The sequence below is a fragment of the Zeugodacus cucurbitae genome, chromosome 6, assembly GCF_028554725.1.
Source record: "Zeugodacus cucurbitae isolate PBARC_wt_2022May chromosome 6, idZeuCucr1.2, whole genome shotgun sequence".
Lineage (NCBI taxonomy): Eukaryota > Metazoa > Arthropoda > Insecta > Diptera > Tephritidae > Zeugodacus > Zeugodacus cucurbitae.
The window spans coordinates 64269908-64286606 of NC_071671.1; the positions used below are offsets into that span (position 1 = coordinate 64269908).

Sequence of the window (16699 nt, forward strand, 5' to 3'; positions counted from 1 at the left end):
TATTTATTTGAACAGATACGATATCAATTGGAATACTCGTCATCAAGACAGCTGCACCGAATAAGGAGGCATTCTGTTTCTTTGGAAAGTAGACATCGGTCTTACCTTTTTACTGTCGCTAAATTCTCTCCAGCGAGTAAAAACAGGAAAAAGTCGCTGGAATAATTTGAAGCCCAATTCTTGAGTAATGGATTTCAGTACACTGAGACATTCCGTTAAAATCGTCACAAGTAGCTAAAATCGACAATTAAATAAATTTGATTTGTTGGTATTATTAATATCTAAAATCTTGCTTAACCGTAAAACGTAATGCTGAGACCAAAAACTAATGCAATAGCAATTACGATTCAAACAAACGCCAATTGCTTTACCATATTATTAATGTTTGTCACTGCACGTGAATTTCATTTGCCAAAAACCTGATCATAGAAAGTTTAATGAATTGTAATTTGTGCGAACTGACTGAGGTGCATATATATTTATACAAAAAATTAGATATTTAACAAGATTTGTTATAAACACAGTATGCTCCGTTATTATAACTCCAGTATATCCGGTATTAGGTATGATTTCGTTATTTTGCTGGATACAAAGCATGTATACAGATAACAAGTATATCCAACATAAAATTTTCTCAAATCTATTTAGTTTGAAACTCATATTAATAAAATAAATAAAATTTATTTCATAAAAAAATTGTGGCAACTACTTATAATATCATCTCTCACATTTCTTTAGTGTTACCTATTTAATTGACTTGAAATTAAAAAAAGTAGTTTTATACATATACTTAAGGACTTCATTAACTTCTCTTAAAAAATTCAAACAAGTGGCAACTCTTTATTTTGTTCATTTTGTTTTAAATAAACTAAGTTTTACAAAATGCATGTGAAAACAATTATTCCATTCAGTTCAGCCCTCATATTTGCGGCGGAACTGCGCCCAGCAATCGTGACGAAATTTTGTTGCGTAACATAATTTCGTTGCAGTCGAAAAAATCATAAAAATCAATAACAATGCTTCTTTAATTTATTTGTGGCTTATATCACTATCTAGAATATTAAAAAAAAATAAATAAATAAAATATTAGGCACAATGAAATGGAGAATACTGTATACTATATGAAATGCCGTGTGTATAGACATCTGCATTGTCTACCGTTAGCATTATATATATCGCTAAAATAGAAGTTCATCAACCCAATAATCATTTAGCACAGTAAATAAAACTGACTATAAAATATATTACATACACCTCTAAGACGACAATCAAATAACATACACTTCTTTGTTTATTTATTAATTTATTTTTTGTTTTCTTATAATATTTTACTTTATTTATTACAACTTACGCTATATCAACATATTTACATACATCAACACGGACAACACACTCTAAACTACCGGCAGTTCTTTTCACGAGCTTGCACTCGCTAATTTTTCGGGCTCCACACTATTCGGTTTCTCATCCAACACTGACTTCTCGCTCTTCTCCGCTGGTGGTTTGACGTCAACGACGCTTTTAGGCAACAAGAAATTGGGATCGTCCCATGGTTGTAATTCCATTCTACCGAAGACTAAGTAGAACAAATTACCGAAAAAGAAAATGGCGGCGGCTATGATGAACACGATCTGCCATTCCGTGCGACTATGCTAAAGGTTTCAAGGAAAACATATAGGTGAATAGGTACACTAGGTGTTTGCCTGAAATAGAACACTTACCTCATCCTTAACCACCACACCGACCAGCAGCGGCGTGAGTATCGGTATCACATTGGCCGCTGAATTCACGATACCCATGAGAATTCCCGCAAAATTCGGCGACAAATCAATGGTGTTGAGCGCGCTGCCGATGGTCGAACCCGCATTTACGCCCACATTTGCAGTCATCAGCACAATAGCCAAAGTCTTTTGGTCTTCACCCAAAAAGCCGACAGCAATCAGACCAGCAGCTGGGGTCCACAGCGCCAATGAGTTGAAAGTCTTGCGTATAGCAGTAAGTGAGAGTATGTTACGATTCAGCAGCACATCCGATGCAATCAAATATACATAGGACATGCACCACATCGCCAGATAAGGCAGCGCCGAGTAGAGAGCATTTTTCTTCATGTCCATATTGAGTACCCCCTTCATATAGGAGGGAATTTCGGCTTGTAGTGTCGAGAAACCCCATGAATGCGCCGAACGTGCAATGACTAAAGCCCACAATGGCATTGAGGTTAAAATGGCACGCCATGGCACTGGAACCTTGCGCTCAACTTCGCCGGCCTCCACTTCTTTGGTGACATTCTTCGAGGCGTTAATATAATTGAGTTCTTCCTTTGTGATAAATTTCGATTGGCTTGGTTCATTGGCAGCTAAAAAGATCCATGCGACACACCAAACTAAACCAACGCCACCGCCAACATAAAAGAGACCCGGCCAACCGATCGCCGAGGCCGCAATTATACCGCTTATAAACATGGAGAGCAACGTACCGCATTCGATGCCCGTATTGGCTAAAGCACCCAGACGATTGCGTTCACTGACCGGACACCAGGCTGCGAGATGTGCATGGACACAGGGGAACATAAAACCCTGGAAGAAGCCTTGTATGACACGTATGCCACAGTAGACTCCCCAACCGCCCCAACTGACACATAATGGCGGCAACAGACCCATAAGTGACGAGCCCAGTGTTGAGAGTAGCATAGTGCGTTTGGCACCAAAGCGTCGGCACAGGTAACCGCCGGGGAATTGTGTGACGAAATAACCCCAGAAGAAGCTCGACAGAATATATGACTTCTGCATATCAGTCCAATCATATTCCTAGAGTTAAATGATGGCGAGATATTAGTAGAGTTTTGTGTTAATTAAAAAAATATTGTTTCACTTACCGGAAAATTAGGATTTGTCGTTTCGGCATTCGTCATAGCCACAACCGCCACACTAGCATTAAATTTCGCCACATAATTCACCACAATCGAGGTGAATAGCAGAAACACTTGTAGATGTCGCTGGCCAAGAATGGGGCCTAGAAAGTGAGGAAAACGATTAGTTACTTTTACAATATTTAATTCCCTTTGTTGTCTTCAAGGTTCTATAGTGGAGGCTATTTTATAGTAGTAACTGAAAATCCTTAACTGTAATCCTTAACTTGAAAGTGCGCTAGTTTCTTGATTACGATTTACCGGGAGTAAATTACCAAAGGTTGCCACTTGAGTTGTATTATAAAAATGTAATACGTTTTTATTGTTTCTAATCTTTATAAGCTTTGAATCTCAATACCAAGGTTCCTACTGATTTATATGACAAGTAATAAATTCGTTACCTTTGAGTTGCGTCAATTGCAACGTACGAGTATATCGGACTTTTCCAGCTAATCTAACACTAATCGCTTTGTTACTATGTATGTGACTAAATTGTTGTTTGGTTTTATTGTATATACTTTATTCTTTTTGTATTTAACTCAGCCTTTTTAGAATCTTATTTTTTTTTTAAGAAAAAGAGAGCTCTGTTAATGTACCGAGCTAGAGGGATGCGTTATAAGTTGGGACCGAGTTTTGAATTATACTGTTTCAACAATTTACGCCTACAATATGGAAATGAAGTCGTCGCCTTCTGACCTATAACACATATCACCCATATCTATGTGTAATTAATATGAAAGCCTCAGGGTCAAAATCAGTTTAGACAGGGTAATCTTAGAGTATTGTATTAATTTTTCAATTATCGTAGCAATCTCTGTAAATATACTGTTTGGAAGCGAGAGAAAAAAGATAATTGACACCTTGACATTTACTGACCATTCCAGGAAATTCTTCTACACATTACATAGGTAAGGTAATATAAGAGCTGCTCACTACTTAAGACATTTAATAATAAATAAACGATTTTGCTTCTTCTTTTTTAAGTTTTCTCTGATAATTAATGATAGGTCAGGTCTATTCGTTTCACCCACGATTAATTAAGTCCTTCCACTGAGTCCCTGTTGGGGAGGGAGAACAACTTGTCTTCTAGTTCCACTCAGTGGATTTCATCTTGAAAATCAATCGAATGTGCCAGAACTTCATCGGATCAGTTGAAAATAAAGGTATTTAATACCGTTAAATGCCAGTTAGATTGGAGTTCAATTTCTGACTAGATTCTAACAAAGTCATAGATACTCAACTATCCTTTCCAGCAAAGACGTGCCAAAAATAAGTTTCGTATTGTCTACGGAATGTTTTCGATACGTATCACAGACTACAACATCATGGTGTCTCATCATTTTACTAAAGAATAAACGAATGAAGTATAGTACTCAGAGGCCTCAACTACCCGTCTTCTTATTCACAATTCTTTAAACCAAAAAACATAAAATTTGTAAATTTTCACTTCAATTACACATCAATTATTCACCTTTATTTATTTCAGCAGTCATTTTGCCAAAATTAATTTAGAAAAACCAACGAAAACTTTATTATCCTCGACAAATACTTATTAGGTGTACGCGACAACTGCCAACCAGCTGCTAAGGCAATCGGACGCGAACTCGCCAATTGTACACAAAATAGAAATGAGGAAGCTTTATGCAACCAAATCAGCCAACAATCGCTTAGTAATAAAACAATCTTTAAAGGCATTTATTAAATATATAAATCAAAATCTCGACCATTGCACGACTGAGATAACCAAATCCAATCGAGCATGCGTACACTATATATAAACTACAAAGTATATACATACATACATATCTATATATATGTACACATAGATTATATGTGTGTGTACATTGATTGGGTGATAGCGATGAATGGGTTACTAATCCCTATCAAACTATTGTATGGTGTGATGTAGGTAATCATTACATTTCTCACTTAGTTGTTGTAATCTTCAAGCGCTCATCGATAATACAAAGTAGGGGAAACTTAATAGCATTGATATACAAATAGATAATAGGTGATTAAGGAGTTAGTAAACAGTCTGAACAACACTGAAGTGCCATGCACCGGCAGCAGCATTCTTATCAGTCTTCCAATAAGCGTGTAATTTTTTGGAAAATAATGCAAAAAATTAGCGTAATGAAGAGAAATGCCAATAGATGAAGAAAACAATAGTTATTTTCTTTAAAAATCTTTATCAATAGCAAAGCAGAAATAATTCTTTAAATAAGTACGAGTATAGTTCGATTAGCCTATAATCTAAAATACATCGCATTCTGAAACTTTATAGGTTAGAACTCATGCTCAACATTGGGTATACTTTCCACTCTTTTAAATATTATCTTACATCCGAGTATAGTGAACAAAATTTACAAAAATATGATTTCAACAAATTAACTACTACAAAATCATGTTAGAGAACAGCTGACAGAAGTCAGATAGTGTCCAGATAACCAGTGACTTAACATAATGCCCTCGTATCCAAAGTGTAAAAAGTTCGCAAGAAATCGTGTTCATCTATATACATACTCGTATAACAAATCTCAGCAACTTCATAAACCCATAAACAATTGCATTCTTCGCATTATAGCAGGGATTTTTCTAACAAAACTTTATTAAGATTGTTTTGTTTTTCTACGTAGTTTATTCAGACACACACAGAACGCATGAATTAAAAGTCAGGTGTTTCACATTTAATTTATACTTCATTTAGCCTTTATCAGTAAATATTTGATAATCAACTTGATTTAAAGTTAAACTGTCAGATTTGTATTTACATGTTTGGTTGACAATTCATTCAACTGCTGCAAACTGAATCAATGCTCGTAAAAATCAAACACGAAATGAGATTAACGGAACATGCGTAGGTTTTTCATGCACAAAGTCCAATGGGATTTCCAGTTCCCGATTAATCAATAATTGATTTTTATTGCCTTTTATACTTTATATGGACAAAAAATATACAGATTTATTATGATGACAATGTTTTTATTTTTATAAATAAAGGACTATAAATAGTATGCGTAATTTGTAAGGGCGAGCAAAGTTCGATCGCGACTGAACATCCAATAATCTTCTTTGAGCTTAATTAATATTAATCCAATATCTTGCATAAATCACGAATCTAGTGAATAGAAGTTACTGTATTCGTCATGATAATGCTGGGGAGGAAATTTGTGAAGCAATATTATTTTAAAGGCTTCCTATATTGTAACGTTTTATTTCATTTTCAGTATCAAGCTGCCTAATGCTCTAAAAATTGTCTCTCTTAATTCATTAAGCTATATTTATATTTTATAATCCTTCTCTATAATATCTCATATTGGCCGATATACATATGTTATGGTATAAAATCAAAGAGAAGATCAGATATTTTTGTATTCAGCATATGGAGTATGGGCAGTTATTTGGGACAAAAAAGTCACATATGTAATGAGAGAACTGTTTTTGTAAAGCAAAATGAGTTCGAAGGAGACAAACCGGAACTCTGAAGGAAGTGAGTATGAGATTTCGCCGACGTTGGATCTATCTGCTATAGAACTTATTTTATAAGAACCTTTCCTCCAACATCGTCAATTTAATTACTCTGATTGGCGTTTCTTGAGTAGTGTGGTAAAACGAAGGAAAGTAGATATTTATAGTAAAATATGGGCGATCATTGTGGTAAGAATACTCGAATAAATTATTCTCAGAGATTTTCGTGAAGAGTAACTAAAACTTCAATTTCATCCTTTTTTAATTTTTTTTCTACAATTAAATTTACGACATCTGGCAACCATAAATCAAGGAAATTTAGAACTAATTACACAGTGATGATGAATAGCAAAAAGGACTGACTAGCAGCCGCTGTTAGTTATCAAAGTTAAGTTAAATTACTGGCGACAGCGAATAAAATAATCTAAATAAATCTACAGAGGAAATTTGATAGGCAAAATGGTATTCAAATATATCGCAATACTATCGCGTTACACATCTGTTTCATTTCTGCACAAAGTCAGAGCTTATTTATAATACATGCCAATTAATCTAATTAAGCTGTCGACTGTACAAACTGACGAATGCGAATGTGAAAAAAAGGTAAAATATTTATTAGAATCTATAATAAATATATATATATCTGCAACAAAATCATTATTTACTTTTTATTTGAAATCCAGTGAGCGTAATATCGCACACTCGACCGTTATATTATCGACCGCAGGCACTTAGCAACTGATAAGCTTGATAAATATACAGCTTGCTCACACTTTAATTTATATCAAAAAATGTGCAAAGAAGTCTTAGCGATTGGAAAAAAGTACACAAATTGTGTGTGGGAAAATCTGTTGCAATCACTTTCTCGATAATCGCGTTCGGTGATTACTTTTGTTTTGTGCGTGATTTATTTTAATAATAAACAACAATATATGGCGGTTGTAAAGGTCTATTTTAAGTTTTCGGTATTTTATCGACAATATTTGCCACTTCAGCTGTCTGGTATTCTACTGCGATGATCAGATTTGTGTTTACCAACGTCATTTACTTCTGTTTGTTTAGACAGTAATCATTACTTACAGGCGGCTCTCACAATATGTTTTGATTTCAAAATTTCAAGCATATATTTAAAAGCACTTAGACAACTAATAATTACATATAAATATAGTACTAAATTTGAAGTACCCACTTACTTAGTTAATAATTTAAATTAAATAAATAACATGATTATCATTTTCCAACTCAAGTGGTTAGAGCTACTTTGGAATAAACATATTGGTTAAAGAAAATTCAATTATTATTTACGATACGATTGTGCTACCAATATGAATTTTATGTTGCATAAAAAAAGCATGGCTATTTTCATACAAAAGCCAAGCCAAAGCTGATGAAAATGATGGTGCCCTCTATTAATTACCAAATTAAGTCGATACTAAACTCTTGACACCAAAACTTCCATCGTATTCTAGAGTTCTACATATTGTTTGTATTATTCTAAACAATTTCTATGACCAAACGATTTTTTCCGGCAATTTGATACATAATTAAAACAAGTAAGGAAGGTAGTATATGGGGGCTAGAGTAATTCCTGGACTTTATTTCAACTATTTTTGCCACCAAGCTACATTATATCCAAGACTTCACGTTCATTAAATCTTGCTTGATATATACGGCATAAAGTTCACCCGAAGTTTGAAAATAATATAATAATGAAATATGAAGTATATAGGAGCTAGAGGAAATATTAGGCTGATTTTGACCATTTTTGGCACAGACTCACACTATTAGAAAGAACAAATCACCTATGAATTTCTTTAGAATATTTGAGAGATTTACCGGTATTTTCAATAAAAAATTAGCCGTAAGCTTTGAGGTTCTCATGTTTGATATCTGGAGCCTCGAAAAGTTATGATCCGATTTCGACGATTTTTAGGCGGTCTATGCCACACTAGAAATATATTATTTGTGCAAAGTTGTATTCCGATATATTCACTGATAGTTAATTTATATATTTTTAGTGAAAATGGGCGTGGTTGTAATTCAATTCCAAAATTTCCAAATATTTCTATTCTGGAGGGTAACTTCAAAAATCTGAAAATCCAATTTTTTCTTCCGGAAACATGAGTTTAGTCCATTACCCTACCTACATACTATAAACTTTTACTCTCATCAGTAAATGACTGTTAGTTTCATTTATGTGTCTAATTTTCAAACTTACTCGACGAAATATACCCTTTTAAAATGGTTCTAATACGTACTTTCAAGAATTTCTATTTTTACTAAATACATAATAGTTGATTTATAGCTGAGACTTAGCACAATTAAAAAGTCTTCCTTGAATTATCGGTTTTGGCACAAGTTTATCTTGAGTTTCAGTTTTTTATTATCAAACCTACCAAAGCTGGAAAGAGCTAATGACAAAGAATGCTATACGTGTTTAGTTTTATTGCAAAGTAGTCTAGGGTTAGGTTAGGTTTCATGGCAGTTCGTTGCATCGGGTATCCCAACTGGACAGTTGAAACAACATTCCCTTGTGGTGCCAAAAACTAATAGGCAGGAATAAGTGTTCATCCAGTTGATTGAAGATCAGAAGGTATTTTCGATGAGAAAGCTTTTCAGACTGAGCTAGATCAATACTCTCACTAATCGATCGCTTTATTGTTTCTAGAACATTTAGGCTTAGAAAACCGACGATCATTTTTGTTAATACCAAGTGAAGATAATAGTGACTTCCAACGAGTATTTTGCATTTATTTATTTAGGTGTTTTGCTACCTGCTATGAATTTTACATTTCAACTACTTTTAAGACTACAATTTATCTTCTATAGAATTTAGATGTAATCTTTTTATAAATAAAAGTAATTTGTATGTTAAATGTTTGTAAGTGTCCCAGATAAAATATAATTTTAAAACTATACTAATCTACAATGCTTTATTAAAATGAGAGTCGCTTGTCGCTCTACCTCTTAAATATTTCCATATTTTGCTAAAACGAATTTTGTATTACAATTTTCATTTATAATTTGACACAAATTTTTTGTTACTTAAACTGCTATAAAATATCAAGTATATCAATATATACCGAAAATATTGTTATAATTATTGCTTTTAATATACGAGATACTGCTTACGTTACTATTTAGAAATCATTTGTCATTCACATCTGCCTTCTTAAAACAATTTTCCACATATTTTTTATAAAGCTTTCGTTTAATCTGCACTTAAGCAATTTAAGTTTCACACCAACTAACTAAATATTTAGACTATTTAGAATTTCAATAAGCCACTTTTGGTATCAAAAAAATGCAACCCTGTCTACCACACTGACAATGTGCACTGTGTTTATTTAACGATTTTCTTCCTCTTCCTCTTGCAAACGCAAAATATCGGCTTTATTCATAAAATAATAACTTGGCTGACGTCCTTTCAGATCTTTGGTTGTACGCTTGGCACCTTTTTGTATGAGTATGCGACTTAAGCTTTCGATGGCGTTCGTACCCATGGCATAGTGCAAAACAGTGCGTTCCAGCTGAAAATTTGAAATTTCAGACCTTCAGATATTTCAGAAAATCATAAAAAGAGTACAACTTACATTATCACCGATTTTCAGAGCGTCAGGGTAGATATTAACAAAATGTTCGACCAGTTCCTCGTTCTCTTTCAAAACAGCAATATGCAATGCAGTGCGACCTGTTGTATTTTAAAAGACATATTTTATATTTGAAGCTTATACACATATACTAGTTTCCGAGTTACCATAGTAGTTTTTGGCTTTTAAAAGCCACTGGCCATTCTGTTCTGCTACGATTTCCTTCGCACGTCCGACATTGCCGTCTCTTATCATCTGATGCAATTCTTCGCGGAGCTCCTGTGGATTACGTAAGAAGAAAAACTGTATATGCAGAATTCATACATAACCGCTAATAATAACTAACCTCCAATGTTCGCAGATTGCGCAGAAAGTTAGCCAGCTCATCATGTCCACGCTCAGCAGCTATATCCACTATACTCAATTCGTTGTCATCGGTAATGTCTACGATGTGATCATAGCCCTCAACAGCGAGTATTTCGAACGGTTTAACATCTCCTGCGATGGCAATAAATAAGCGATTATTTTTCGATTACAAATTTTCTTTTCTAACTTTAGTTTTAAATTGTACACGCCATTTCTGCTTTCACTCACCAATCACAGCCAGCGAGAGTACATAACGATCGATATCCTTCGCATTCGATGGCTGATTCGCCTGTAGCGATACATCGCGCGCCGTGCGATACAATTCATCTCGATAAGTTATATCGATATTCGATTCCTCAATTAGATGCATCAACGCACCGCGTCGATGTGAGCGTGCACATGCGAAATGCAGCATACTTTGTCCGTGCTCATCGCGATCATCAACATTCGCTTGCGTATCCTCCTCCTCATCGGCATTCGAAATGTGATCCACATCAATGCGATCCTCATTTCCATTCATATTGCTGGCACTACGCAAACCCAAGCCGGTACGTCGCACCATGCCTTGAGATGTAACTGTCGCAGTGGAGTTTGTCTTACCACTATCAATCGTCTCTGTGGGGTCGCGTTGATGTAGATAGTTTTGTAGATAGTCAGCGAGAAAAGCGACGGGATCTTCGGGCCGTTTGTTGGCGATTTCCGTGAGTGCTTTGATGAGTGGATCAGCTAGATCTGAAATGTTAAAGCATATAAGAGATTAATATTGCTTAAGTGCGCTTATTATTATGGCGACTCACTGTTGGCCAAATATTTGCCTTGTTCCGTTTTGAAAATCGGGTTCATCTGACTGCTGCCATTTTCAACTTGACCTGAAATTTAATGAAAGTACTACTAAATTTGTTGTTCAACTCTAAATTAACTTTTGTTTTACAATATTGATTTATATACATATGTAATTAAAATTCTAGTTGGAAAAAGCGAAATAATTGGAATTTGTGTTAACATTTTTGTAAGAAAAATGTGCATTGGAGTGTAATCTGCTATCCAGATTTAATGGAAATTGTGGAAATGAAGATAAAGTCTACATTATAAAATCTACATTATCCATTAATGACTATAATTATGTTTTGTCCTATCAAACAATGCAGCTTGAAAGCTTAAAAAGATCCACAGACAAAATGATTTATTTTTGTTCGAAGTTCAAGTCAAAAATCCTTGATCTATCCTATAATGACTTTTTGATATATAATACTAGAGCCAATACCTAATCTCTTTATAAGAAAGTTTCTTCACAGCCCTTAGTCTATATTTTCTTAAGAAAACTTTCTAGTTATTACATTTTTCGGGCCATAGGTAGTAGCTCGATGACGATAATTGGTTCAGCAATATTCTAATCTCCATATTTGGATGGGTCTATACGACCAAGAATTGTCATCTCACACAAATTATTTAGGCATAAATTACCCTGCAACTAATTACAATAACCGAAAGAAGGATTATTCGCGAAGAAATTTCAGTTTATAAAAGAAGATATCAAAAGATATCTATATATATAACAAAGAGGAGATATCACTATTGCCAATTAACAAAATTTCCGGGAACTAAATAACCATAGTCCGTGGGAACGTATCCTTATACTGAGCATGAATTGACTGGACTGAACATGGATCGATTGGAAGAAGATTTGTGCTGAATAATTTCTATGATGAAAAACATCCATGAATCAAAATCTCCTATATCATTAACGATATTTGATTCAGAACTTTATTAAAAGTACCGGAACTTATAGGTACCAGACTCGCCACCTAAATCAGTATTATTATTATTTATCACAACCCATTCCAATCTGAAAAACTAGAAAATGAATATTGTAAAAAAGATTCAATAATTGTGAACTCTCAACCCACGAAAAAAATCATAAATGGCAAACGAAAGAAAACTGTATTTGGACATTTTGACGAAACACAATTTTTTTGCACCAAAAACAAAAATGTACGACAAAGACACAGGACACACAAGTGAAGACTAGTAAATGTGATATGAGTTAAAAAGAAAATGTACGAACCCGAGTTTGTTGTCATGCAAATGTTCAAAACCCACAAAGTCTCAGAAGTAAGATGTTTTCAGTTGAATCAGTATTGGGGATACGTGGCAATCGAAAGCATTCAAATTTAGTAGGCATGCAACTATATTTACTGTTTTATGCGGGTGTATAGTTCAGGCGAGAGAAATGGTGTCTTTATGGTTTGTAGAAATCGCTGTGATGTATGTATTAATATGTTAGGTTTGTAATGCTTAGGTGTAAATATTCATATTTGGCATATATTAATGACTCACGACGATGACTCTTATTTAATATTTCTTAGTTTAGTTACTTAAGCTCCACTTCTTCTACTTCTCACACACCGCTGCTGAATCGCTAGTTACGCTCCACTAGGCTATTCTTTTTGCGGCGAAATATTTTCACCAACATCGAGGCGATGTGCTTTGAGTTCGTCAGTGACATATCTTTCTCCAGCGACACGATATTGGTCACTGCCGTGCAGTAATCCTGAAAGAGCACATACTCGATCACACCCAAGCTCTGCATGTTCACTAACTGTACATCCGATTTTGACGTCGCACAAGTAATGAGATTCAGACCACGCACCGAACTCAAGTGACGCAAGTTGTCGACTTCTTTCATAAGATTTGGCAAATTAATGGTTGTGGTAAATTTTAAACCCGTACCCAAGTATGATGGACGCGCTTGCAGATAACCTAAAAAATAGCTCTCCTTAAAGTGCAGCTCACGTTCTAAAAACGAGATAACGCGTCCGACACGCGTGTATGCCACACCCATATTGGCGGCATGCGCGTCACTTGACGTGGAAATTACACGCAAATGCTCCTGACAGTTTAGCCAAAGCGCCAAATTATTCGCCGAATTGATGTATACACCACGTCCGTAAGGCCAGAGGTTGCCATTGAAAGCCATCGACTCGGCCGCTTGCACTGTATCCTTCATATTCAACAGCGGTATTAAGAGTCCCAACTTCTGCAGCGTCGCATATATTTCGGAGTTCTCTTCCAGTATCTCCGTTAGCGTGTAATAGCTGCCTGACTCGGTTTCACCAATGGCCTCCACAAAATGGTTTGTGAATATTTTACCCATTATCATGCGTTCGGCCTGTTCCACTTGTCCAATTGTCAAATTCAAGGGCAACTCGAATCCTTCCAAGTTGCGTGAACACTCTACGGTACAACGTTGTATCAGATTTGATTCGTCATCGAAGATAAAGGCGGCCGTATTGAGACGCACGGCATTCTCCATGGGAAAGAAAGCAATACGCGGATGTGGCTTAAAATCCTCATTCACACTCATACAATGCATATCTTTAATGAGTGGCACGAGGAATTCCTGAAATACGACGAACACATCAAAATCGGGCGCTATAATGCCACAATTGATATCCTCTTCGAGCAAACGCACTTTCGAAGTCTTACGCATTGAAGGCCAAATAACATCGAAAAGATTGTGATCGAGTCGCGTTTGTCGTAAGCGTATCTTCTCAAAAACGCTACGTTTCAGAAAGCGACTCAAATAGCTTATGACCGAGAGTTGCAGCGTCGAGGCAGTCAATGGCTTACGATGCGCCAGCGCCGAGGCTGCCGAACCGCTCAGTGTTTTGCTCGACTCTTCGATTACGCTGAAGCAGCGATCGAGCGTCCGATTTATATCGACATCTTGCAGTTGTCGCCGCGAACTGTGCAGATCATCTGGTACTAGGTGGGGGGGGTTGTTAGTTTTATTGTTTGTTTAAGGTGCGATGAATGTATGCGGTTGTTAAAAAGAATTAAGGAGAGAGAGAGATAGAAACAAAGTGTGAGGGTACATGTGGTGTTGCGCATATGAGGGAGAAAGTAAAAGTTATGAGAGGTTATTTCTTGCTCTTTGTTTTTTATCATTCAAGCAAAATAAGCAACATTTAGACAAATTAATTATACTTACCACAGGAAAACAAATTGAAGAAAGTGCAGACGTGGTGTGTATAAGCTGTTAAGTGTTGCCAGAAAGCAGTGTATTAACTCAAGAACTAATGGAAAACAAATCATCATTTGACACGACGAAAATCAATTAATTAATAAATTATAAGTGGAGATGAGCTTAGTTGAAATGAGTGAAATATGTATATGTTCAAGCCAACTCATTCATGAAAAATTCCCTCAAGACCCTTTATAAAAGTCTGACAATTTCGAAGGGTCTTAGAGACAGTTATGCAAAGATATTGGTAAGACGTCCTCGTGAGCTCTGTACTTCTACCTAACAGATTCGCTGTGAGTCCGAACTGGCTTCGGGTAATTTCATCATCTTGAAAGACTTCGATTTTAGTATTATTGGACAATTTTCTTCTTCAATGAAAACTAAATTCCCTTTTGTATAACCCATAAATTTACACAATCTTATCCGCTTTTACGCAACATGACCAGTTCGGTCTATACATGAGAGCCCAGTAATGTATTTTTCTTTTTATTCAAGCCATACTATAAAGTTCCAAGAACTAACATGAACTGCACTCTTCTCAAGCTAAATGAGTCCATATAGTAAATGTTCTCAAAATTAGTGCACTGCTGTCAATTTTCTTAGAATTCTCACTAACAACGCGACACTTAATGTTAACGACCGTAATATGTCTGAAGGCACTTTATATTAGATTATTGTTTCAATAGTTTAGAGTAGGCAACAGCACAACAAATTGAAGCCGACTAAAATATGCATAAACACTTGACATTGTAATTTTTGAGTTGATCGATAAAAACCATTTTGTTGATTTATATACAGTTAAGAAGAGCAAGACTTCAATTCAATATATAATTTTTATAATTCCCATAAATTATTAATTAATTTAATCCAAATAATAATTATAATTTCTCTAAACCTACCAAAAATATCATCAATATTATTGATGAGACTGTTGAAGAACTCACGATCGCCGATTGCGCGCGACATTTTGTTTAATTTCACTAAATGACAATCTTATTAAACGAACACTAACTAATAATTAGTAAAAATGTAGTAAACTTTGCATTAACGGGCGCCACTTTCACAATAATTACACAACAAATGTGGCAAAGCGGTAAACACAAGACACGAAGAAAGGCGGTCAACGCAATCAATTGTGACCCAGAAAAACCGCAAGCAGACGTGTGTTGACCACAACAGTAAATCAATGACTGACAGCGGTGAAAGCACACGACTCTCCAATACAAATGCATATACTATGTACGTATGTTTAATATGTATATATACGACTCAATTCTTATATATACTTCTTCTTCATGTTTGTTTAGTTCCGGAGTGTGGTCGGTTGGAATTTGATTTTAATATAGAACAGAAGTGGCACCTTCATTACTGGCAATACACATATTATTTAAAATTTTTTTTACTGTTTTTAAATTTTATTCAAGGAACTATGCCTACTTTCTAATTTTTTAACCATTCTAAGGTCCAATTGATAATTCACAATTTGCTGACGTCACTTTAGCGTCTATGAAAAAGCTTACACATTAAGCTTATACATCCAAAGTTCTTTAAAAGCTCTAAAGACACTAGAAAGCTACATTAAACATTATATAATTTTTTTCAGTTACTTAACAGTTGGTGACGTCACATTAGCACATGTCTTAATAACTATAACAAGCTTTATAAAAGTTCATTATTAGAGCTTTGTGACTATTAAAAACCTATTTAAAAATTGTAAAAGCCGCAGAAAGTTGAAAAAGGAATATAATCCCAATCAATGAAAACCTGTTTGTATTTCCTACAGGGCACACAAAAAAAATTTGTTGTACAAACATATGTTAGGAATTTCACCCGACAGCAATGGCTGCCTTTAAAGCTGTACAAAGCGTCAAAGGTTGATACACAAAATGAGGCCGCAAGCGAAAGTAGCCACTGTTACCACAAAAACAAATAAAATTATTAATTTAAAATGAACTAATGAAGTTTACCAGAACACCCACAAGCTGTCTGCAAGAACAATATATAAGCTAGTATACTCGCAATATAAAAGACACGAGAGTGAATGAGTGATAAATGTAGGTGAGCGTAGGTGTGTGAAACTATTGGAAAAACCCACATGTCAATAGTGTTAAAAGGAATTTAAGGCAAATCAAAATGAGGTGTTTGAAAACTACTTTTGACCTTGTTTACAACGGAAATCATATAAAAAAATGTAAAAATTTAAATACTTAAGTGCACGAATACTTGAAATAACACAAAAAATGAAAATAAAGAGAAAAAAATTAACAGTAGAACAAATAAAATAGTTTGATAACCGCTAAGCGAAGCGCACTACTGCTATGTTCGTAATTAATGTAGCTTTTG

General features: G+C 35.0%; 2 protein-coding genes across 6 annotated transcripts in view; both read right to left on the reverse strand.

The window, feature by feature from the left end:
• Positions 1-1278: 1278 nt before the first annotated feature.
• Positions 1279-4592, reverse strand: Picot_11 (putative inorganic phosphate cotransporter). The gene is made up of 4 exons (XM_011179746.3): positions 4380-4592; positions 2876-3012; positions 1722-2807; positions 1279-1652 (listed from the first exon to the last, which is right to left on the reverse strand). The coding sequence occupies exons 1-4, from the start codon at positions 4399-4401 to the stop codon at positions 1416-1418; spliced, it is 1482 nt and encodes a 493-aa protein (XP_011178048.2). The 5' UTR covers positions 4402-4592; the 3' UTR covers positions 1279-1415.
• Positions 4593-9188: 4596 nt separating this feature from the next.
• Positions 9189-16699, reverse strand: part of LOC105209401 (myb-like protein X) — a 33478-nt gene continuing 25967 nt past the window's right edge. For 3 of the 5 annotated variants that reach the window (XM_054233914.1, XM_054233911.1, XM_054233912.1), the window contains one exon: positions 12424-14097. In XM_054233914.1, the coding sequence (XP_054089889.1) occupies positions 12752-14097 (1346 nt within the window). In that variant the 3' untranslated portion in view covers positions 12424-12751. Of the gene's footprint in view, positions 9907-9969; positions 10068-10133; positions 10246-10312; positions 10465-10560; positions 11065-11129; positions 11202-12423; positions 14098-15255; positions 15557-16699 lie in introns of those variants that run through there. The other 2 variants (XM_011179749.3, XM_054233913.1) reach the window with 2 other exon arrangements.